The sequence below is a fragment of the Protopterus annectens genome, chromosome 4.part1 (assembly GCF_019279795.1).
Source record: "Protopterus annectens isolate FY-2018-M chromosome 4.part1, PAN1.0, whole genome shotgun sequence".
In the NCBI taxonomy this organism is placed as follows: Eukaryota; Metazoa; Chordata; order Ceratodontiformes; family Protopteridae; genus Protopterus; species Protopterus annectens.
The window spans coordinates 424,656,381-424,682,248 of NC_056734.1; the positions used below are offsets into that span (position 1 = coordinate 424,656,381).

The following is a 25,868-nucleotide window of genomic DNA, read 5'->3' on the forward strand; positions in this document are numbered from 1 at the left end:
CCACAAGACACAGCCCTACGGGATGTTAGAGTTTAAAAAAAAAGTGCAGAAGAACAGATGTAGGATCTAAGTTCGACTCTAATAGATCTTTGTCTAAATGTAGTGTCTTAACCAAAACACAAACTGTGAAATAAAACTGTTGCAGGTCAGTTACTTAATCAATAGCTTCATTTTACTAATCTGTTTATACTGTCACGTGGGTATTCAGTACTACTCAACAAGCCACTTTGTTGTAGGGACCCACACAGAACATCCACCTGGTTTGGTCTATTTTAACCGTTTTTTTAGGAAGATATAAAACATGCAAATCTTTGGACATAACTAATCTAAGGAAACAAACCATTTACCAAGCACGTTTTTTATAGAGTTCATTGATATTCATGCCTACTTCTGACAAATCTAAGTTATTTAAGTATTATTTGCACATTTTGCCATGTCAGTAACATTTTAACTGTTGAGTTACTAGGACAAATTATGAAGTGATGCCCCAACACCATGCTATAAATAAAGAACAGTAAACAAACATTTATCAATTCATGTCATTATGTGGTTGTTTTAAGTCTATTTAATCTGTCCACAAGTTGTCATGCATTATACAATCCAAGACTTGCTGAAGTCTGACATCATACCAGTCAAGCCTATCAATGGGGTCATAAATCAGCAACAAGTTTATTTATTTAGTATTTGCCAACTGCAGACGATCAGTGATCCATTTGAACCTTTTACTGACTCAGCACCAAAGCACGGACCTGGTCATAAGCATAGCTAGCTCAACCATCGTCCTGTTCCAGTATCACAAACCAGTATGCTACCCCCTCAGCTCCTCAACTGAAGAGAAAAAAAAAAGGCATGTCATTGTAATTAGCCAGTCTCTACATTGTAGTGATCAGCTTAGATCCACACCCTCCAGCTCTTCCATTGAAGAAAACAAAAAATATTTTAGGGTAATAAGCTGATGGCTACACTGTAGCCATGATCCATCAGCTTATTACATTAGTTCCATGCTTTCCCCAAGCTCTTTCAGTGAAGAACAGAGAAAAAAAGATTATTCCTACTACTGGCATATCACCCTCCTGCCCCAGCCAGTCAAGTCCCATGTTTGTGTCCAGTCTCTGACCCTTCTTCAGCATTTTTTATGAAAAAAAAAAAAAAAAAAAATATTTCTTCTTTTAAACTGTAGCAAACTGCTTGCTACAAATGTAGCAAAGAGTTGCTACAATTTATACTCTGCCTGCACAGAGTGGTACAGGGCTTATAAACTGTTGCAAACTACAGTTTATACCCTGCCTGCATGGAATGCTACAGCTCTCAGGTTTTAGTTAAAAACAGAGAGAGAGATTTTCTTTCTTGCAAAAATGTAGCAAACAGTTTAGACCATACATGGTATGCTACAGCACTCAGGTCTGATTGCAAAAGGCCTGTATTGCATTAGAAAGACATCCGGATAGGCTGATCTCACCCCTCCCTTCAACACTTTGTGCCTAGGGCAGCTGCCCCTGACACCCTGCCCAAGCTACGCTATTGTGCCTATTAAGTTAACTGCTGAGAGTTACACAGTTGGCACACACAGGCTAAGGGAATCAAAACCTGAATTATTAACAGCCGACAGTCTTAATCCTCTGTGCTACTATTAAAAAAAAAAATACATTTCCAACATCCTGAAAATCACAGTATAATTTTGGTTTTCTCAGAAACTACACACTTTTGTAACAAATGACATGCATCAGCAAACATGCCAGAACACTTAAAGTTAACACTAACATTTTTTCGAGTTAAATTACTCACTTAATGTGCATGCTATATTTCAATGTGAAAATGACCAAAGTATGTTGTAGACACATCAAGGGAATATAAACTGTCAGAAAATTTCAACTCCTGGGCTTTTATTCATAAAACAAGAAAATGTTAAACTGCATTTTGTAGTTTTTACTGCGCAGACATTATTGCTAAGGAAATTCTACAAAGCTACAAGCAGGTGATGCTGTATGTAATAAGATACAGTTAAAAAGTAATGAGGCAATTGCTGAGACATGTCCTGTTGTTCAAATCACCAGAAGTTTGGCTGCAGGGCCAGACAGCATTATCCATGCAGTTTGCCATCTCTGATGACACAGAGAGATAAAGCACTAACTATATGGTTCAGGCTCCTGCTGTAGCAAGCATGGAGGAGCACGGGAATAATATAGCTTGGATGGTTTGCCTCTCTTTGGGAGCAGGTTGTGAGGCATGTGATTATGGCACAAGGATACATTTTAGAATACCTTGGGAGACTGAAGACCACACAAGAGAACTGTATCTGTCTATAATTTGTTAACCAGTCCAGAGAAGTAAGGTGACACAAACTAAACCATTTTCAGATGTGGACCAGCTGATGCAAAAAAAAAAAGTATAAACAACATACAAGACTAGACAAAACTGACAATAACCACATACCGACAGTAAATACAAACTGGAGTACAACCACTGTAAAACAACAAGGTGCACCGCTACTAACATTGGGGAAGCTGTACGATATAGAAATCCTACCATGTTTTCCACTTTAAGATGTCTAAAATCAAATTATTACAAACACATACAAAGCCACTTACTTCTTGTTCAAAGAAGGTCCCTATCTGAAAGCCCACAAACTGTTTCACAAATGTATACAAAGCTATACACTACTTCTTGTGAGAAAGTACATCTCTGAAAGCTCTCATATTATTTCACAAATATTTGCAAAGCCACTCACTGGTTATTGTGAGAAGGTCCCTCCTGACAGAAGTAGGTGATACTACAGTCATCTGGAAGCAGGTATGAAGACTATATTACAAATGCAAAGAATCGGAATGGCTATTATCCACAACTACACCAAATAAAAACTGAAGGCATTTATGCGAGTACATTGTTTACTGAACAATTTGTTTAGATGAAACCTCTAAGCCCCTGCATATCTGATAGAGAATGTGAAAAGCCTTTTAAAAATGTGACTGCAGAAGAAACTTCAAGTAATGACAATGGCTAAGTGAATCATGTAAACTGGATAACTAGGAGCACAACATAAACAAAATAATACATATTGGCATCAGATCAGCGTGGGGGATGTGGGAATGTGTTGGAGTTGTCAGAATGTGTGCTAAAGCTGCCTCCTACCTCTGTCATTAAGACTAGCTTGTATGGCCTCCTGGTACTGTTCCTCTTCACTCAGGCCACCGGTATACGCCTCATATGGAGTGGATGCAGGGCTGTAGTAAGAGTGGTCTCTTTCTTGCCTGTGCCCAGAATAACCTAGGAATAATACAGAGTACAATCTCACATGAAAAGGTAAAAAGCTCTAAGAATATAAAATATATAGCATATGTTATCTGCTCAACTAAATCAACGACCAGGGTTTTTTTTTTTTTGGTGTTACTTGGGAAAGACAAAGTATGTATTTCTACTACGCAATCCATGCAGTATAAAAGTTAACAAAATAAGTCTGACTCCACTTTTTAAAATCTTATTTGCACTTGTTCAAGGAAGTACAGAACTTTTTGCAAACGTCCCAATTATTCAAGTAATTTATTTTCTGGCACATACAAACCCTCAGCAGCAAAAGCATGGGTGCTGTGAACTACTGCTGTGGTTCCATCCATAACATTGATAACAAGATAACAAAAAAGTAATAGCTTTGAGCAGCAAGTTAACTAAAATATCCTCTAAGCGATCTTCCTCTCAAAGATGTTGTAGCCAAAATAATTTAATACTTGCTATATACCAGCCAAAATAATAGAATACACTAAAATGAAATTGTATTAATATGACTGAAAATGGAACTACCACTTTGCTTTTTGCCTGCTCGGTTACTGTATCAATTGGGTTAACAAAATACTCTCCTCCAAATGGTCTCACCAATGAGATAATGCAACCAGAACAAATAAAAGGAAAACAGCAAAACAGAGCAATGCGGAAAATGTTGTTGTTTATCTTTTCGGCTTTTTCCCGGTAAGGGGTTGCCATAGTGGAACTCCGGTCCGCTAATGATTGGCAGTAGATTTTTACAAAATGCTGAGGTGCCAGCTTGACGCCCAACCTTCAACGAAGGCACGCCCATTTACGCACGCATGTCTTTCGAATGCTACCCAACTGCGGGGAGGACATGCAGACTCCACACAGAAGGCACTCCCAAGCCACGCCAGGAATCGAACAGGAGAACCTCTTGCTGTGAGGTAACAACACTACCGCCGCACCACCACAGCAAATGCAGAAAATACACATCAAAAATTAATCAAAAACATTCAATACAATATTTGCTTATAAAATGATAAATTCAATGCAGAACAACAGCTATAAAGAAATAAATGTTATTAACAACTTCATATTCAACTCATTGTTTAGTCTATTTGGATATAATACACTATAAGTAAATACAAACCAGGCTTCTTTAATTATTAACACATGGGAAACATCCAGATACAATTCAGAATTCTTACAGCTATACATAACAAAAAAAACTAAGCAACTAATGATGTGTGTTATGTGATTTCACTGAAAATGTAAACAACCAGACTAATCACACTGGCCTTCAGAATCTGTCTTACGTGTTTCAAAATACCTTTTTACATTTCATCTAGTATGGCCAATATAATAGTGTTACAGGAACATCTAGTGCCATAAGATACTTAAAAAATCTTGTTCCCTCAGAGCTGTAGCTCCATTAATATTATTAGCACCAATCATGTTTTACAGGGACAAATAAAATAATCCTTACAAAGTGGGAGACTATCTGTGACACTCTCTTGGTCCAAGAAGGTGCCATAGGAGAACAAATGGTCTATTACACTTGGGGAATTCTTGAAACAGATTTTGGGGGTAGTAACTAAAATGCCTTTTTGGATGATATCACTAATTAATATGTAAATCCTAGTGATATGCTCAATAAAAGGAGTATAGTGAGTAACAAAGTACTCATCTTTGCAAGCATTATTTCTGAAGTGATATCCGTAGGAATTGCCCCTTAACATATAATGCCCTTGAGTAAAAGAGAAAGACAGACAGAGAGAGCAACTCAGTAAGATTTTGTTCAGTGGACTCTATTTTTAAATCTATTATTAATTCTGCATTTAGCCTAGCCTGATGGAATTGACCATCATCTGAGAATAACCCATGAGACAGAAGAAACCTGCTTTGTAGAAGTGATGTTACACAAAAAAATAGACTGGACATTACAGGAAGAAGGAAAGTGTTACCAGACTATTTTTAGTATACTGAGCACTAAATTCTTCCTTGTTTATGAATAAACATATATCTAAACACTCTATACTAGTCACATGGATACTGTTATTATAGGAAATATAACATCCATTGGAACTAAGCTTAACAAAAACAAACTTTGAAAGTCCTGTACAATGCCGTTCACAATAATAATAATGATTATAATAAAAATAATAATAATACTATAAAACATGCATGTACCATTTTGAGAATAATCATCAGAATAAATGTATTTTTGCCAGCCAACCCATGACATTGCTTGCATGAGGTTTTCATAACAGGGGCAAACTTTGACCCATAATTGTCTCTCTCAGGATTTCAGAAACATTACCATTAAAATAAAGAAAATATGGGAAGAAGAAAATTTCACAAGTTGTTGGTGTTGAGTTTATACGCATGTTGTTAATTCAGTTGATTTAGAAACCAAGAGAGTAAAAAGTCACAGTGCTAATTACTTATTAACAAATATAAAGTTAAATTTTTACTTAATTCTGTTACTTCAGCTCCAAAAGTGTCTGTGGTTTTGAACAAACTGATAACTGTAAAAGTCATTTTCCTCAAAGGTCTACTACATACTGCACAAAACAAGTAATCAGCAAAAAACAATATTCTAACCAGTTCAAATACAAAGTGCAGCATTCCATTTTTCTTTTAACTGCTGTTTCCTAGCAGAAATGAAAAGCAGAGGTCTGTAAGATGTATTTGTCTATGTGGTTCTCTGAGAGGTTCAATGTTATATTTTGGCTAATATATATTTGGAGAGAGGTTATGCTCACAAAATGATTAGGGAGTTGAGATACGAGGCTAAAAATGGTAGGCATGGTAAATTGAAAATCCTACTTGGTAAAGATTTCATGAATGTAAATGTAAAAAACACTCTGACTCAAGCTGATGGTGGTAACAGGTCTTTTAATTCAGCATTTGTTTTGAAACATTTTCCTGATTGTTTTAGTATAACGAAGATCATTCGAAAGAATCGAGATATTTTTAGGTTTGACCATGATGTGTTAAATATTTTGGGGTCTTGCTCATAGGTTGTTTACAAGAGGGGTTACAACCTCAAAAATAGTTTGGAAAAAAAAAAGGATTTATTAGAGGCAGGTTTAGACAATATCCTGAATGTTAATATGAACTAATGTAGGCACTAATCAATGTGACCGTATATTTATGTACAACACTTTCAGGATTCAGGATTATCATAGGAAGTTACTCGGCTAATGGCCAGAGGGTCCTTACAAGCCTAGCCAAATTTTACCCTTGTTGCCATGATCGGCACCTATTGCCCCTGTCCAATAGGGCCACAGGTGGAACCCCCAGGGTGAATTTACTGTTACCCATCCAATCGCCCAGGTTGTGTCTGAAGAGGGCCAATGAGGTGCTCTGTTTGATGTGAAGTGTGAGTCTATTCCAAAGGTGTGGTAACTTCTGGAAGACAGATCTGTCCCTCCAGCAGGTTCTATTGATGTCACATACCAGGTTTAGGTCTTTAGAGTGAGTAAGCCGTATGCCATTTGATTTGCAGAAGTGCATCATTTCCAGTAAAGCAGGCTCAGAGATTGCCTCTTAGTCTGTATGAAACAGAATAAAGTGACAGTGATTTCAGGTGATCCACATAGGAGAACTGCTAAAGATCTTTAATTTTCTTTGAGAGGAACCTTTGTGGTCTCTTCAATTGCTCCAGGTGCTTTGAAAGGAACATGCCAAAAGGGGCATTGTACTCAATTACTGGCCTAATGAGTGAAGATTACAGGGAGGTGATAAAGTACAGTTTTGTACCTACCATAAATGTAGATGTTCGAGTATTCCATTGCTGCAGTCCTTACTATTGGGTATAGTCCTTGCCCCAGATGTCAGAAGACCTAAAAAGACAAAGGCCAAAAATACCTACACAAAAACATGTACAATATATACAAGAATATATACAAAATATAAGCATGTAAACTCACCGACATAACCACCCTAAACACAGAGGAACATCTACATTTATGGTAGGTACAAAACTGTACTATGTTCCATTGCTGCAGTCCTACTATTGGATAGAATCCCAAAGCAGAGGTAAGGGAGGCTGGCAACTCATGAAGAAGGAGGAGCTGACAACATGCCTTGCAAAACAGCTGTGGCAAAACCAGCCCTAGACTTAGAGTAGATAGGAAGGTGATAATGCTTAGAGAAAGTATGCACTGAACTCCAAGTAGCTGCTTCCAAAATATCCTTTAGAAATGCTGTTGAAGTGGCGGTAGCTAGTGGAATGAGGCCTAATCCCAGCTGGAATCTCCTTGCCATGATGGGAATAACAAAATGCAATGCAAAGCCAATCCACCTAGAAATAGTTTGTTTTGACACAGGCTTGCCCTGTGAACTCAAAGCAAAAGAAACAAACAACTGCTGAGACTGCCTAAAATCCTTAGTCCTGCTTAAATAATAACGCAATTGCCTGTGTACATCTAAAGTGTGCAAAATCTTTTCCCCTTTATTTTGAGGGTCTGCATAAAAGGCAAATGAATAGTTTGGTTTAAAGCCACACTAGAAACCACCTTAGGCATAAAGGAAGGATAATGATACCCTATCCTTATGGAAAATCAAAAGGGCTCCACTGCCATAAGGGCCTGCAACTCAGACACCCTCCTTGCAGAAGTAATAGCCAACAGAAAAGCAGTCTTCCATGACAAGTATTTCAATTCAGCAGTAGCTGCAGGCTCAAAAGGTTGAAGTTTTCCAACACAAAACTGAGATCCCAAGCAGGAGTAGGAGCTGGGGTCTTATATTCTTTGCCCCTCTAAGAAACTGCTTGAACAAAGGATGTGAAAACAAAGGTGGGTCACAATCATAGTGAGCTGAAATTGCTGCAGCATGAATCTTAATAGAGACAACCCTTTGTCCAATAACTAAGATATTGAAGAACACTCAAATTAGGCTCAGAAATCTCCAAATTTTGCTGTACTCCTAGCTTCCATGATCACATTTAAAACTTGTTGAGGAAGTTGAGACCTGCTGTGTTTCAACACAGAATATGCCAGGCTGTTAGATGAAGAGAGTGAAGCTTGACATTGAGCAGATGACCGTCCTTCTGAGATAACAGATGAGGAATCAGAGGTAAAGGCCATGGAGGCTTCTTTACCAGACTCCGTAGTAGTGGGTACCAGTGTTGCCGAGGCCAATCTGGAGCTATCCTGACCTTTAATAGTACCTTTGGAAGAAGAGGCAGAGGTGGAAAGGCATACACATGAAGGTTTTCCCAACTGAAAGACAGAGCATCCACTTTCCAAGCTGTGTGAAACCCCCCTGTGCAATACTTTGGCAGCTGGTGGTTTTAGTGGAGAAGCGAACAGATCTATGTCTGGAGTTCCCCATGACACTGTCAATTTCTGAAATACATGAAGATCCAGTTTCGTGGGGATCCATGATTTGTCTGCTTAACACATCTGCTAAGGAGTTCTGTGCTCCTGGCAGAAACCTTGCCTGAAGAGTTAGTTGCAAGCTTTCTCCCATAAAATCATTGCTTGCCTGCATAGAGGATAAGAATGTGTTCCCCTTGCTTGTTGATGTACCACATGACAGTTGTGTTGTCTGTTAGAATCAACACCTGCCCTGGAAGAAGTAACTCCTTGAAAGCCAGAACTGGACTGCTAACATCTCCTTCATGTTGATATGTAGATGCTGTAGTCTGGCAGGCCACTTGTCTTGTATCCACTTTCCATTTAGATGAGCTCCCAAGCAATGTCCGGCATCATCTGTTAAAAAAATGACTGCGCCTCTGGCGGGTCACAGAGAGTCCCTTGTTTAGGTGACATTCCTGAGCCCACCACAAAAATTCTTTTGAAGGCAAGGTATTATGTGAATGACAGTGTCCAAATCCTGGCAGTGCTGTGTCCATACATTTTGAGATACCATTGTAACTTCCTCAAATGCAGTTTGGGGGGCATTGGGAAATACAAAGACAACATGAACTGATAATGCTTGAAAGACTGTCCCCTGCAGTCAGCAGCGGACTGATGAGATAGTTGATGGAAGTAAAGTGATAGACTCATTTGTTTGGGCCATCTGGGCTGCTGTATTCAGTCTCACACCCAGAAAGCACATGTCCTGAGAGGGTACTAGACTGGACTTTATTAGAATACCCTAGGCATCTTAGCACTGCTATAACATATTCCAGATGCTGTAGAAGTCTTCCTTTCTTGGCAATCAGTAAGGAGCGTCTAAGTAGGATAGATTTTTGATCTCTGTAGCCTGAAGTAAGCTATCCACTGAGCCAGAACCTGTGAATACTCTGGGCTTATAGATAAAGCAAAGGGCAAATGCAGAGAACTGATAATGAGAATCTCCAGCTCCAACTTAGCCTGATAGGCACATGAAGGTAAGCTTCTTTGAGATCTAAAGTTACCATCCAGTGATCTTTGCCCAGCAGGGTAAAAGCTGTTGTAACGTCAACATCTTGAACTTGGGAATGTCCAGATAAGTGTTGGAGAGAGAGGAAAAAAAAATCCAGGCGTGTTTCCCTTTCCTGGTTTGGGTACTGGAACAAAGAAAAAAATCCTAGGCCCCTTTCTGATACAGGGACTGGCTGAATGGCCCCCATTTGAGTAACTGAGAAACTTGCTTGTGAGCCTCTTTTCTTTGTGGAGGAGGCATTGTATGGAAATAAAACCTGTAACCGTGGTGAATGATGTCCAACACCCATCTGTCTTGAGTAATTAATCCCAATTTTCTTTGAAACTAAGCGGAAAAAAAGAAAGTCAGGTGGGTGGGTCTGTCTTGAGACTGACTGACCCCCTGCTCACCAGAAGTCTGAGTGGGGAAACTCCTGTTCTAGGCCTTAGACTGGGGTCATAAGCAGGAGTAAAGCAGGATATGTCCACCCTTAGCAGGCCAATTTCTACTAGGTGGCTGTACCTGCAAAAATAGACTTAGCTTTGTCCTCCATTTTCTTTAAAACTGCTTCAACCAACCAACACATCAGACTGTAAATCCAATCTTGCATCAAAATCTTAACATGCCTCAGCTCAACCTGGCTCCCAACCATGCCTGAAGAAGAGAACTAGTGGCAGCCCACCCCGAGGAGGCCTGTACAGCATCAAAGCCATTGCAAAAAAAATGCCGCTGCTGCTTTGTTGTTCACACATAAACAAATCCCAGCACTCTTTACACTATAATACCTTCCAAAAGCATCCACCTTAGATTTCAATTGTGAAAGGAGATAATTTTGATATTTCAGCATGTGAAACTGACAATTCACTCTCTGCTAGAGAGGAAGAAGAAGTATACAGTTTCTTACCCCACCTCAAAGCCCTGCCCTCTTTTTTGTCAGTGGGAACAGATTTTTAACCACAGAGGCGTACCTATCAGGTTTAGCAGGAGAGGCAGGAGGCAAAGAATCAGGGAAAGGGAAGCCAAAAAAAATTCCACCCCATTTTTACACACAGGAGGTATAGCTAAGGGCCTATGCTGGGGTAAAAACAAAATTCCCTAAGCCTCTTCCTGGAATCAGAGTAATCCTGGCCTCCCATTTTAAGTGCTCCCTCATGGAATGCAGAGTCTTGAAAATGAAAAATCCTCAGGAGCATCATCCACATCAGAATCAGAATAAGAAGAACCCTGTTCAAAACTGGCAAACACTGGTTCCACCCTAGGCCTCTTACCAGGTCTAATCATAGTAATCAAATCTTCTGCCATTTTAAGCATATGTTGAAGTTTTAGCAACAGAAGGAGAGGCTCTAACTACTGTGGGAGAGGAAGAATAGTTACCCTGAGAAGCCCCCTCAGCCCTGGCCTGCCTCTGAGAGGGGTACATCCTGTAACAGTAAAGTTTCTGTTCCCAAACACTAATCTGGCACAGTCTAACCTCCTCTTAATAGTAACCAACAACGTCGTGCTCAGGCCCTAAACAAGGTATACACAATGTATGGTAATCCTTAAATACAGTTATTCACTTTTCTGACATCCGGTTAAATACTGAGGCAAGAAAAAGTAAGGACTGCAGCAATGGAAAACGAAGAACATCTTCACTTTTTTTTGGCAATGCCCTTACTTACGAGGTGAGCCACAGAGAATGCAGTTCTTACCACTCTGGCGACATGGTGATCAAAGGCAAGGTTGCTGTCAACTTGATTGCCCTTATCTCTGACTACTGTTTACTTACTGTATTGCCACTGATGTGGCAATTTGCAGGAACATCGCTCTTAACAAAAGGGATGATAATACATTTTTTTGCATTAAGTTTGAGGCCATGACTTTGCCACCAATCATTAGTTTGCATAACACCTTCTTGAAGGATGTTGACATCGTTTGGACATTCTATGACCAAACTGTCAGCCACAGTCCCTTGACTTTAGCTTGTACTCTAGAATCTATTTCTCCGAACAGTAGAGGTTCCAGGACCAATCCTTGTGGAGCACCATTAGTAACGGGTCGGCTATTGGAGGTGGATTCCCCTATTTTGAGAGTATGAGTTCTGTCAGAGAGCCAGTTCGCAACCCACCTTACGATATAAGGGGTGATATCTAGCTGGGAGAGTTTATCAATGATACCCAAGTGAGGGACAGTGTCAAATGCCTTGGCCAGGTCTAGGTAGGCTGTATGCACAAATTTCCCCTTATCCAGGGCCCTTGTGACTGTCTTGAAGAAGTCCAACAGGTTTAACAAGCATTTATCTCCCCCTGACAAATCCACACTAGGTAGGATCTAGTGTTTGGAGATTACCTATATCTTTGTTGATAAGTTCCATAATGATTCTCTCTATGGCCTTGCAAATCAGGCAGTCAGGCTAATAGGTCTGTAGTTCCCGGGGTCAGTAGAAGCACCATCTTTGTGCAGGGGGATAATGCTGGCTGTTTTCAATTCAGCTGGGATAGCCGGTGCTTAGACTGTTACTGAAAACAGCAGCCAATGGTGATGTTAAATCTTGTTTGAGCTCATGTAGGATGCAGCCTGGGATGTTATTAGGTCCCACTGATGCTGTGTTTTTGACTTTAGAGAGGGTGTTTGTGACCTGCTCTTTAGAGATACAACGTAGGAGAGAGGTGGTGGGGATGGAGGAGTTAAGTTTTCATCAAACCTGTTGGCTAGCAGGTTAGCTATGTCTACTGGCACAGTGTATGTGTTATTAACTACCAGTTTGGTGCAAATCTGAGCCTTAACTTTTAGGCTACGGATATAACTAAAGAAAGATTTTTAGTTGTCCTTGGTTGGCAAATCTAACCTGGATTCAGTCTGCCTTGGAAGACTTCACACAAAGTCTTACTTGCTTATTTAAGCTGAGGAGGCAGTGTCTACAGTTTAGAGCCCACTCCTTTTTCTTGGACAGCAGTGTATTCCTTTTATTGTAAAGCCTGTTAATGGTGGGTGTCCATCAGGCAGGTTTGCTTTTCCTTGAAGAGCTTATTTTAGTCCTAACAGATACTGCTGAGTCAATACAGTTATATAGGTGCATGTATAGGGCATTGGTGTACAGCTCAGCATAGTTACCAGTTCCGTCTGACGGGAGAGGTGCAATGATGCTATTTATACCATCCCATTACAGCTTATAATCTGCTTTGAAGAAATTTTGTAGTCTAGTTGCTGCTAAGGGAGGGTCAGGTGTGACAGTTACCTCAAATGAGACTGATTTGTGGTCAGATCTCACCAGGGATGAACTCACAATGGGAAAGCTACAGTAGTTTCTCATATTTGTAAGCACCAAGTCCAAGATGTTGGCGCCCCTGGTGGGGATGTCAATCAGCTTGTCCAGGGCACTGGAGTTGACAAACTTGAGGAACCTTTGGGCAAGTGAGTCTGAGCAAGAGTAATTCACCCAATCAATACTAGCATAGTTAAAGTCGCCCAAAACTATGGTGTTAGGATGTATCTTTATAGAAGTTGATCCAAATAGGCAGAGTGAGTGTCCTGATTCATGGAGGGGGTTCTGTAGCTGACAATGACTTGAATAGGTATCCTACCAACAGTTAATTGCACCTGAAGTATCTCTAGGGTGTCATACTGTTTCACCAACCTGAAAGTGTATTTATCCTTGATGAATATTGATACACTGCCTCCTTTAGTTTTCTTGCCTTCAGTTTGTGGTCTGAATGCATGGAAGGAGGTGTAACCTGGTATGGCTGGGGTGCTCTCCACAGCCTTGAACCATGTCTTCGTGACTGCACAAATGTTTGCATCCTCCAGGGTAAGGACTGCTTACAGTGAGTGCAGTTTCATGTTGAGACTCCTAGCTTTTAGCAACATGACCTTGAGGTTGTTTTTGGTTGGTATTTTTACATCTGGAGTTTTATCCTTATGACACTGCCTATAAAATGAACTTCGGGGATGGCAAGAGCCTTAGGCAGTAGCCAAAATCCCAGGTGTGACAGATGAAGACCATCTCTGGCAAAGCATTGAGGTCTGTTGATCATGTCATCCCAGGCTGACAGATACAGGGTCCCCCTTAGAATGACACCAAAAACTAAGCCAATTTTTGAAGTCAATCATTTTCTGTTTGTATTGAGGCATCATTCTAGGTGAAGGTAAAATGCTCCTTAAGGCTAAGGGCATACCTGCCTTAGACATACAGTCCAACAGCTCAGTCAAGTCTCTCTTCATATAGTCCAGAGAGGTACATCTCAAGTTGTTCACACCAATATGGACTATGACAGAGTCATAAGGGTACCTGTTGTTGACAGATTTGAGTATATGTGTGATATGAGGATCCAGGCACCTGACAGACAACTGACTGTAACCCTCTCTTTACCAAGCCTGGTGACAGGGACATCTGTATGTCTCATGATGGAATCTCCCATGACTAATATGTTAGGTTTAGTGTTTAGTCTTATGGGCTTGACAGGTGAGACACTGGTGCATGAGCTACTGTGTATATTGTGTTCTGCAGAGGAAGTATTATGTGTAGCGTGCTTGTGTTTGGGAGGTCTCTGGTGTTTAGGTAAGTCTGTGGCGAGGACTTCCGTGTATGTAGGTATGTTTGATGTGGGTCTGGGTGGAGTAGGTGGTGAGGTGTGCATGCTGACAACCCGCTCAATGTCAAATGTATTGACTGGCATGTGAGAGAGCACTGATTCAAGGTTTTTAACATAGTTGCATCTCGCACATGTTGAATTTGTGAGAGCTAGAAGTAAAGGGCTATCTGTGTACATGAGGCAGTTGGTACACTGCCACAGGATGCCCATGTCGACCAAGCTGGCTGCAGAAACTGTGGGGAATTACCTGTTCATAGCCCTAGGTGAATTTATATGTTCAGAAATAGGAATATGGTAGGAAAGGGGTCACATGTAAGAATAACTAGAGGGCGAGTTGTGTTAATACCTCAGAGGCTAGGCTTAATGCTACACTAGTAGGTAGAGCAGGGCCGAAGAAAAACTCTTGAGGCTGTTATTATAACGGGGTGCTTGCACAAATACACTTGTACTTCCTCTTTGCCCGGAAATGTGCTAAGGATGAGGAACTACACTGTTGGGATACAGCTGTATCTATGGGAAACATTGTTGAAATTATCTGTCCGGCTATGGTGCACAATTGTGCTGCTGCGTGATGAGCAAACAAGCAGAAACCCACTCAAGGTTGGGGGGGTGAATATTAGAAGGTTAACACCTAAAACAACTTTAGAAAAAGCTCAAAAGAACCAATGAGGTGCTTACTCCAAGCCCTAGACCAGCCAGCCTTTACCAGCCAGGAACTAAACAGCACAATCTTCTCACTACAGTGCAAAAGGGCCCTTTCTAATCCAAGATGGCCTGGAAAATGTCCCCAGAACAAACAGCCACTACAAACAACCAACCAGGACCAGAAACAGCAATCCTGAGTCTGGACTTTGCTACAGCTACTAGCTGCACTATTTTAGGCAGAAAACACTACAGAAATGTTTACCACAGCAGGAAGACAGCAGTGAGACTCTAAATAAAAGTTATAAACAAAAAAAGAGCAAGGAGACTATAAAGAATGCTTTTAACTGCAAACAGATCAGTTGTATGACACACTCCTTGGCAGGAAAATCAGAACAAACAAACAGATGCTTAACAAATGGAGAAAATTTCCAGTTAATACATTTCCAACAGTGAAAGTGGCTAAAAAGCTTTTCAAACAGTGAAAACAGTAACTAAAATAATTTAACTAGCACAGTACGGCAAACTATTGCAGTACAACAGTGCAGATTCATTTATAGTAATAAAATACAGTAAAAAAAGTTGGCAGCAGACAATAAAAAGTGCAATACATGGTAAGAATAAACAATAAATAGTAAAAAATAAGCAAGAAAATAGGCAACTTATGTTTTTTAGGAATCTCCGAAGCCTCTAGTCATCTGAATTCTAAGCACAGAGTTGTGGCTGTGCCCCTCCTCCATTCAGCTCAGTATGAACAAGCCAACTGTAGTGTCAATCTAACCAAAAATGGAAGTATGTCTAAAGGAGTAGTCTATATTGGCTTGTGCAATGACTGAGGCCTAGTTTGAATCAGTCAGTATTCATCAGTATATGGCAGTCATTTTGGGCTGTTGTTACCAGCAGAGTGTCTTTTAGTTATTTACTTATGCATTTTCTTATTTACTCATTTGATAACTAGGTAAGTAAATTGATTGGTCTGTAGACTTTTAAGCCACAACACAGGCCATACATTCATAGATTTATAGACTGTCACTAGGCTAATGACCGGGGGAGGGGGGGCTTTCTACACCTATCCAAGTTTTTCTGAAAGAATAACATCCTGTATCCAAATCGGCATTGAGGACCAGGCATTTATAAAATACCTCTGTCCATATGGGATGTGGATGTCAGGCCCGGTATAAATTTCCTATTCCTATCCACTGGTTAAGGCTGGATAATAAATAAAATCAGCTTCACAGGGATGGGAAGCTTGTTCCATATGAAGGACAGCCTCTAGGACACATATCTGTTTCTCCAGCATGTTCTATCGAAGTCACAGACAAATTCAGGTCCTTAGACCTTGTACTTCTGGGACTGTCTTGATTTACAAATTTGCAGGAGATTCATAAGTGTGGGGTTTGTGGATGCCTTGTAAGCCAGGCATAGATCACCCCTCAGCAATCTATAAAAGACTGAGTAGAATGAAAGGGCTTTTGAAACTTATGGTTCATAGGAAAATTCTAAGTTATTTGTCCTTGTAGGCCATTTTAAGTGTATCTAATTTCCTCTTCATGAGAACCAAACCCTGTACCTTGTATTTGTGAGGTAAACACTTTAAATGTTATGCCATTTCCCAAGTCCTATAAATGGATATAGGTAAGCACTAGACACTCTAACCATGTGGACCATTTTAAGCCTATCCAATTTCCCCTGGTAAGAATTAACCAATGTATGTCTTTGTCTGTGAGGAAAACACCTTAACCATTATATCAACTTCAAATAGGCAAAATAAAACAACTAAACAATCCAAAATAAATAAAGATATTGGCAAAGGCCATACTTAAGTATAGAAAACAGCGAATAAGCTACACAGTACAATTAAACTATTAAAAATATTAAGGACATTGGTGAATAAGTTCATATACAAATACAGTCGTGTGTGAATAGAAGCCTTTTAAGGGATAGGGCCCATTATTAGTTCACCTTAAAGGTTAACACTTAGATATTATGACCAGTTATTGGCAGGCTTTTGGACAGTGATATAAATGTGTAGAACTTTAAATGATACAGTATTTAAAATGAGTTCAGCGCTTGCGGCTACTGGGATCCAGACTAACTTCAGCACCAAAACCCAATGGCATTCCCATTTATCAGCAAGAGAAATACAGTGGCAGATTTTCTTAAATGATTTGTAGCACCTGAGTGTTATGTGGGCATTCACGGCTACTATCAAAAGTGCCTATTAAATGCCAGGAATGAAAACAATGACCCCAGAGCAGTACAAGAATGTCAATAAGTTTGCAGTGTCTTTAAGATATCCTCTTACTTTGACAGCTGCCCACTGTTCAAAATATTTACAAGAAAGTTCTCATTAAAACCTAGGTTCTTGTGGGTAGAGATCTGACTAACAGAGGAGCTGCATAGAACTTTAATGCATAAAGGGCATGCCTTTGTCAGCTTCTTGTAATTCACAAAGAGCATTCATACCATTCTGTCAGTACTGAGGGTCAGTTTTCTTTAGCCATTCACACAGTTTAATGAGGCTGGTTTGGGCAGACTGTCAAACTTTGATCAGCAATTTCCCCTGCTGCTTAGTATATCATCAGTGTGCGAGGTAAAATTGAGAGACTTGCAAAATCACCATCTACCCTTTTTATTTATAAAGAGGATACGAGAAGTCTTCCAAGAGACAACAGGGGATGCCAGCATAGGAAAGTCAATAAAAAAACATGGCTCTCCCAACTACCATCTGAAAAGGATAATCATAAAGATATCTTTTTACATACTGTTTTCATCAAAGATAGTATCTTTAAGTTTGGATACAGGAAGAAATTGGTTCATAGTTTTGAAGGCCCTTCTTATTTTGATGAAAATACCTCACATTGGTTATCTCCTTTCTATGCTAACAGTGTCCTTTGCATAGTAAGTAGCCGTAATGGTAGTAAATTCCTTCCAAACGCCATGCTGTGAACCTTTGCGGAGACTACAGATGTGTACATAACAAAGTCACTGTTCTTAAATTATTCTTTCCATTATCTTGGCAATGGCCTAATATTTGCAATTGGCCTGTAGTCCTCCAACTGGGTGCGGGAGAGTAGCATTGGAAGGGAATCATTTTAACATATTTAAGATACAAAGTGACCAGTCTTGTGGGAGGGGACATTGCCTCTACAGGCAAGGGGCTTACAAATCCAAGAAAAGTACATTTTTAAGAAAGTCAAGAGTGTAGTTCATCAACCAAGAAATCTTGTAGTCCCTAAATGAGGGGGACAACTGTTCTAGTAGTGATCACTTTAAAATAATTAATTTTTTTTTTAACACTCATTCAGAGAGTTCCACAACTGGAACAATACTGCTCTGGTCACTAACAGACTCAGCTACTCCCCAGCTGGAGTTTAGGCTCAACTAAGTAAGGTCAGAGTGACTTTCTTATTCAGTTTTTGCAAAGGCCTGATTTACGATGTGGGTCTAATTTACTCTCAGTAAGAGGTTTATCCTTCTGGGAAACTAAAAGACAGTGGCACTGAGTACAACCAGTTAGTCAGTATCTATAAGTTACTTTACACATTTATAGAACTACCTCAGATTGCTACTAGACAGGATTTCTTTGTTTCGAAGGAAGACTACTTTAGCTATCTTTGTGGTGAGTCTGCACTGTTTCCTTAATATATGAAATGTGTTTGAAATAAGATGGGGGGGGGGTTGGCATAATGGTTAAGATGTTTACCTTACAAACGCAAGGTGAAGGATTTGATTTTCATATGAGGTAACTGGCTAGACTTAAAATGGCCAACAAGGGCAGTTAGCCTATTACTAATCTATGAACCTATAAATAACTGGAGTCCAGTTTTTCTAAACTATATCCCTATCATCCAACTTGAAAAGTCAGGGATATTTATTCCCTATTAGTCTTCGTACCCTACTTGGGAAGATTTTAGCTTGAATGGAAAGACAAATGCTAATGAATATTTCCAGGATTAAAGATATGTACTTTTGAAAGGTGATGAGTCTCCATGTAACAGAAGCACAGATCTTGATACAAAGCATTTCTTAGGAGACGGTACATATCTAACATATAGTTTACAAAACTGGACCTTACTCTTCCTGAAGTGTCATGTAGAGGAGATTGGGCAATGTTTACTAAAGTATTTTGAGTGGACTGTGGTACCAAGGCATCTTTTGGGAATATTATGGATAGTAGTGCTTGCCAGAGATTACATTACCATGGCAGACTCTACAATTAACTATGTCAGATCATGGAGGTTTCACAAGCCTCCTGAATTAAAGTTTACATGATCTTATTAATTAATACAAAAATCCACTAGAGTTATGCAACTGTTTCTCATCCAGTGCTACGTCAGTTTTTTCCAGCCTTTAATGCTTGGCTTTATCAGCGTCAGGAATGTGGATTACTCCTAGAAATAATTCTGTATGGTGTAGCAGTAAATGGTCCAAAAGCCATTTGAGTGCATTATTTCATTTTTTTTATAAAACAACCTAACATCCTCACCAGTTCTTGGACAACCTCTATTATCCGGCAAGATAAAAGTAATTATATGACAGTTTGGAGAAGAATAGATATCATCCTTCAACTACATTTAAGTATCCCTAAATTACCAGGTTCTTCACTAAGAATCCATCTACTCAGTAAGTCCCATTTATTATGAACATTACTGTCAGAGGCATAGCTAGTATGGGGCAAAGGGGCAGCTGCTCTGGGTACTATGTTTTAGGGGGTGAGATCAGTAGTTTCCAATTGGTTTTCAGTGCATTACCAGCACTGAATGTCTATACTGCATTTTCAATCAAAATGAAATGCTTTAAGCACTCCCTGTCTTCAGTGCATTACCTACATTAAAAAATGAATTATGGTATTTCATTTGCAGTCAGAATTGAAGTGCTGCATGCATGGCATAAACTATAGCAGTTACTTGCTACAACTGTAGAACAGTTTGCCACAGCTTAAAAAGACAGAAGAGCAGTTTTTATTGGGAGAGGCACCACATCAGGAAACAGCACTGGGCACAAACATAGCTTGCTATACTCCTGATTATTGGTGTTGAATAGAGATATTACAAGAAGTTTCTATATTATAGCATAATGGTGGTTTTCACTTGGCAGTTTAGGAGAGAAGACAGTATACAACTAGTTCTGCTAAATGATCTAAGGTTCAGCTTAAAAACATCCACCCTTACTTATATCAACAGGGACAAGAATCAACCTGTGAAGAGCTTTTTTTAACACTCAGGCACAGAACAACACAAGTAGAGGAGCTGTGGCAGGAAAGGAAATGTTGGACTTTTGGTTAAACTATTCCAGTTACTTTAAGTGTTTAACTCACCAACAATATGGAAACCTTATATGAAATCAAGCATGAGCACACTGAAAAGAGGACAGCAGAAATATGGCAAGGGCATCCACGATGTGAAAATTTAGACTACAACATCTGAACTTATACAGTGCCTCTTACAGATATCCAAGAGGGGATCTTATTCAGGTACATAGGGCATTTAAAGACAACTATCTCTGGAAATGTTTGGAGTTATCAAAAAGTACCAGAGAATAATCATACAACCTATGTAGAAGATTCTATAGGAATGAGAAGTGTACTAATTGGCTCTGAGAGAGAAGTTGATGCATGGAACAGATTACCAAACCACAAAACAAGTACTAGTTTAGATAATTTTAATAACAGCCTGGACACTTACTATGGGAACAAGTGTTTTGGTACATTGGCAGGCAAGAAGGGCATTAATGCCCAAGCTTGAAATATTTGTATGTATGTAAGCTTCGGGCTGGAAACTCTGGGAATTGTTGTATTTTTAAAGTGATCTGAGAGTAAAGTACAGTAGATATTCGAATCGATCAGTACTGCAGCAGCATTTTGCTGCATACAGTAGAGAGTCGATTATCCAAACTAATTGGGACCTAGGGTAGTTTGGATAATCAAAATGTTTGGATAATCAAACATATAATTGAAATGGATAAAAAACTTCTAAAATCTTGTTTTTTTCTGCATGTAGGAATATACATTTTCAGCGATTTCAGTGGACAATAAAGAATATTTTTCACACACGAGCTGGCTACAAACAAAAAACATGCTCAAGTGAATATGTATAATGTTCACATATTCAGACTTTGTGATTTTTCCTACCTGAACATTTTGGAAGGCTGGTTTGGTGATAATAGTTGGTTCATTCATAGTCTTTTCCATAAATACTGTAGTATATTATAAAACATACAAACCGCAACTTACATTTTTGTACACTTTCACAAAGAAATTTTCATATTTTGAAAGCTGTATAATCTACACATATATTGTTAGAACATTTTTGTTACCCAGACATAAAATTTCACATGACAACAAAAAATTCCTCTATGACTGCATGTTTATTGTGATACTTACAGAAATATGAAAACATATGCTTAATTGTACAAACAGCAAAACAAGTAATACCTGGTATCTCTCAGGGTGTGCAACTTTTAGTGCAAATATCAAAGGGTTTTCGTCAACAACATCCAAGGTATCACTTAGTACCATACAACATTTTGTAAGTCACTCAGTTTTTGAAGTGTTAAATACGTATGGAAAGAATATTTATTTTCATAATTACAGCAAACAACTAGCATTATTTCCAGTACAATCTGATATAAACCAGTACTGACAGAGAATTGCCCCGTCTTCCACGTTGGTGTTTCACACCATACAAAGTGGGCCTCTCAGTTATGAAAATAGTTCATAAATTTGAAAGTGTGAATAATAAGTGGTAAACAAAGATTAATTTCTCCACGGCAACACTGCAGGACATCCTGGACTAACAATCTTAATGTCACTTTGTTAATAATTTTTTACCCTTCCTAATACTGCCTATTAGCTGGTAACTTACTTAGTTAAAGAGGCCAAACCCAAAAAGTTCTGGATGCCATAAGATGGTATGGGTGTAAACTGGAAGTATACAAAAAGAGCATTTTACGGCTTAAGTGAGATTCGAAGGACAAACAGGCACCAAAATTCAGAGTTTTATTGCCTTAACGAGAGAGAGAGAGAGAGGCTGAAGCCTAATGCTCTATAAAAGTATGTCAAGTATCAAAATGCCATGTCAGAAAAAAAGGAATAATTGTGACAAGGACCCAACCCTGACCAGGGATGATGGGAAAATAAAAGCAGGAAGGAGGGAGGATGTTAACACTGCAACAGTGATTTACTCAAACATCTACTATTATGGTAAATTAACTTACACAGCTGTTCTATGTTCAGCATTAGATCACTGTTGCTGTACCATTTAACTATACGGGATTATTGCAAGGGTAGAGAAAAAATCGCCAGAATCCAGACACCCTAGCAAACCATTTCTGGTTCTAGAAATGATTCAGTTTTATAGTGCATAGTTTAAATGTGCACTGTTAACCAAGATGCTGCTGCTAGAATCGTCCTAGAGTCCACCCCTTTCCAGAAGGTCCCAGAAGTTGCTTCAGCTTTGGTGGAATTAGCTTTGTCATTCTGAGGAGGGCTTTTCTGATGATGCAAATAGCAAGACTGTATAGCCTGAGACAGCCATATAGAAATGGCTTGCTTGGAAACTGTCCTTTTTTCTTGGCATCAAAGGAAATAAAAAAGTTTGTCTGACATAATGAAGTCTACAGTCCTATTCAAGTAGTATCTGAGCTGCCTGTGGACAAGCCAAGGCATAAATAATTTTCTAACTTCTGTTTTTGGGTTCAGAGAAGAAGACAGGAGTTTGAATAACATGACTCAAAGTAAACTCTGAAAACTTTGGTCATGAAAGTAGTAGTGTAGGGCTGGTTCTAAGACTCATCCTGCCCTTATGGAAAGCAACTAGGATATTTGTCTAGTCAATATCAAAGAAATAAACAAAGTTGTCTTTGAAGCAGGAAATTTCAGGCAAGCTGAAAAGGAAATACAGTTGTTGTCTGTTATGACTAACAGAGGTCCAGTGCCCACAACTGGCTCAGTGCTTTGACAGCTTTATCAGAGTCATCAGTGCTTTGAGGTTTATGTGTTAGTACCTCAAATTAAGCACCCATATGCCCTGGACTTTGATAGCTTGAGCAAGTGCTCTCCTCCCAATGCGAAATCCAAGTTATCCATTGTGAATGACTGAGTAGGAATTGGACAGGAGAAACATTAAGACCTGGACTCTGATGAACTTCTTACAAAACAGAATACATTCTTTTTAATGAATTCCATGATTACAATGGAGAAGGATGAGGGAATGCTGGTGTTGGTCCATACAGATTTGAGAAACTATTGAATTTTCCTCGTATCTGGTTTCGTCAAGGGCAAATCATGCTTACTAAACCTGGTGGACTTCTTTGAGAAGGTAACCAAAGCAACGGATGAGGGGAAAAATGGTTCACACTCCCTACCTTGACCTGGCCAAGGTATTTGACACAATACCTCACTCGGCCATTGTTGACAAACTCAAGAGTTTAGGTACAAACTTGTATGTCACCCAGTTGATAGCCAACTGGCTCACAGACAGGACCCAGGAAGTTAGAATTCGGGAGTCCACCTCTACAAAGAGGCCAGTCATAAGTGGAGCCCCTCAAGCATCAGTCCTTGGACTGCTGACTTTTTGGCATTTACTTCTCAGAAGTAAAAGCAAATGTCAGTGGTATCTGGCTAACTAAATTTGCAGATGATTACAAATTAGTAGCTATCACTGAATCCCACAATGACACAAATGTTCTTCAGGAGGGACTCACACTGACACAACTGGTGTCAGAGCCATGGAATAAAACTTAATGCCAAGACATGCATTATAGTTTCCTTTGGGAAGTCATCCATCCCTGGTAACGATCATATTGACAAAACATCATTTAGAGTTGACCCAGTTTTCAGGGACTTAGGGACAAACATAGATAGTAATCTAGCCTTTGACTACCATGTGTCTTCAGTAGTGAGGAAATCATTCTATTTTGCACATATTATAAACAAAGGTATGGCATTAAAGTCTAAGGAAGTCATTCTTCCACTGTATTTGGCATTCATCAGACCTATCATTGAGTACAATGTTCCCTTTGGTATGTACCTAACTAGGCATAACCAATAATTGGAACGTCCATAGAGGTTCTATGTCCTATGCAGACTGCCTCAAGGCTCTATCCCTGTATTCTGTCTTCTACAGGCTTTTGAGGGGAGATCTATGCTTAGCAAACAAGGCATTGTCAGACCCCACTCTGATGGACCTCCTGCATATCCACAAAACAAACAGCAAAAAGAATTACCCATTCTAAAGACTTAAACCTTGCCTGTGACATAAATAGGACCTGTTGAAGAGACAGGTATGTATCACAGACTACCCTGTCTATGGAACAGGCTCCCCCCATCCATGTGAAGCAGAGTTCCTCCCTAACCCAATTCAAATGCAACCTGGACAACTGGATGGGGAACCAGAAATTCATTCCTAACTTGGCATCTATGTCTCTAATAGACACAGACAACCTGTAAATGGTGGTTAATCTCCCAGGCCCCTGCTTACATTTATCAAGGGCATCAGAAAGTACAGTTGTGTACCTACCATAAATGTAGATGTTCGAGTGTATTCACTGCTGCAGTCATTACACTTGGGTTATCCTGCTGGCAGGCAACCCGCATTCAGCCTGAATTCCAAAGTCCTGGTCCGGTGTTGGTTGCTGTCGCCTCTTCCCTGACGTCAGTGCGCCAGGGGTATAAAAAATGCAGCCGACAACATTTTCTTCAGTTATTCTTGCCCCAGATGTCAGGTGCCCCCAAAAGGGTAGGCTGTAAAAATTATGACCATAAAAAAGCATGCACATAACCTTCATCTACAAGCAAATACACCACATAGGTTGTATAGAATAGATAGGTACAGATATGTCCCAGCAAAGAAAAAGGGGGATGGCGGGAGGGTAACCTGGACTGCAACAGTGAATACACCCGAACATCTAATTTTATGGTAGGTACACAACTGTACTATATTCATCGTATTTCACTGTTGCAGTCATTACACTTGAGTTGAATCCCAAAGCTGAGGTTGGGAGGCTGGACCTAAATAGAGTTTGGAGTGGCTATGAGGCCCTGCAGAACTGCAGTGGCAAAGCCTGCTCTGGATTTAGAGTAAAGAGGTAAATGGTAGTGCTTTGTAAAAGTGTGCACTGAAGTCCAGGTTGCAGCCTCCAAAATATCCTTGGTTGATACTCCTCTGAGGAAGGATGCTGAAGTGGCTGCTGCTCTGGTAGAATGTGGCCTAATGCCCTTGGGCACTGATTTGCCATGTTGTGAATAGCAGAAACTAATGCAGTGGCCTATCCATTTTGAAATAGTCTGCTTTGAAATGTCTTTTCCTTGGGAACCTGCAGCATATGCCACTAAGAGTTGTTCAGTCTTTCTGAAGGCTTTAGTCTTGTCCAAGTAAAAGCGTAGCTGTCTGTGTATGTCCAAAGTATGCAGAAGTCTCTCCCCCTTATTCTGTGGGTTTGGATAAAAAGTAGGCAAATGTATGGTTTGGTTAAGAGCCACGCTGGACACTACCTTAGGTATAAATGTGGGGTTTGTCCTTAGAGAAACCTTGTCCTGATGAAAAATAATAAAAGGTTCCACAGCCATTAGTGCCTGTAACTCTGAGACTCTTCTTGCTGAAGTTATTGCTAGGAGAAGAGCGGTTTTCATTGACAAGTATTTTATCTCTGCTGTACTGGCTGGCTCAAAAGGAGGCAGTGTGAGTTTTTCCAAGACAAAACTGAGGTCCCATGTAGGCCATTGGAGCTCTCCTAGGAGGTCTTATGTTTTTGGCCCCTCTGAGAAACTGTCTTAGCAGTGGATGAGAAAAAATAGGTGGGTCCATATTGTAATGAGCTGAAATGGCAGAGGCATGGATCTTAATTGATGAGAAGGATAGGCCTTTGTCCAGCATCTCAGTTAGGCATTGCAAAATCTGAGGAATATTTGGTTCAAGCGAGTCAATTCCCTGCACTTGGTTCCAAGCACAGATTCTCTTCCATTTTTCTGCATAAGATTTTCTGGTGCTGGGCCTCCTGGCCTCCAAAATAACATCCATAACTGCTTTAGAGAGAGGTGTGTTCTGAATGATTACA

General features: G+C 39.8%; 1 protein-coding gene across 3 annotated transcripts in view; it reads right to left on the minus strand.

Annotated features, from left to right (window-relative positions):
- Positions 1–25,868, minus strand: part of RHBDD1 (rhomboid domain containing 1) — a 1,445,444-nt gene that overhangs the window by 376,589 nt on the left and 1,042,987 nt on the right. For all 3 annotated transcript variants that reach the window (XM_044070240.1, XM_044070239.1, XM_044070237.1), the window contains one exon: positions 3,130–3,264. In XM_044070240.1, the coding sequence (XP_043926175.1) occupies positions 3,130–3,264 (135 nt within the window). The remainder of the gene's footprint in view (positions 1–3,129; positions 3,265–25,868) is intronic.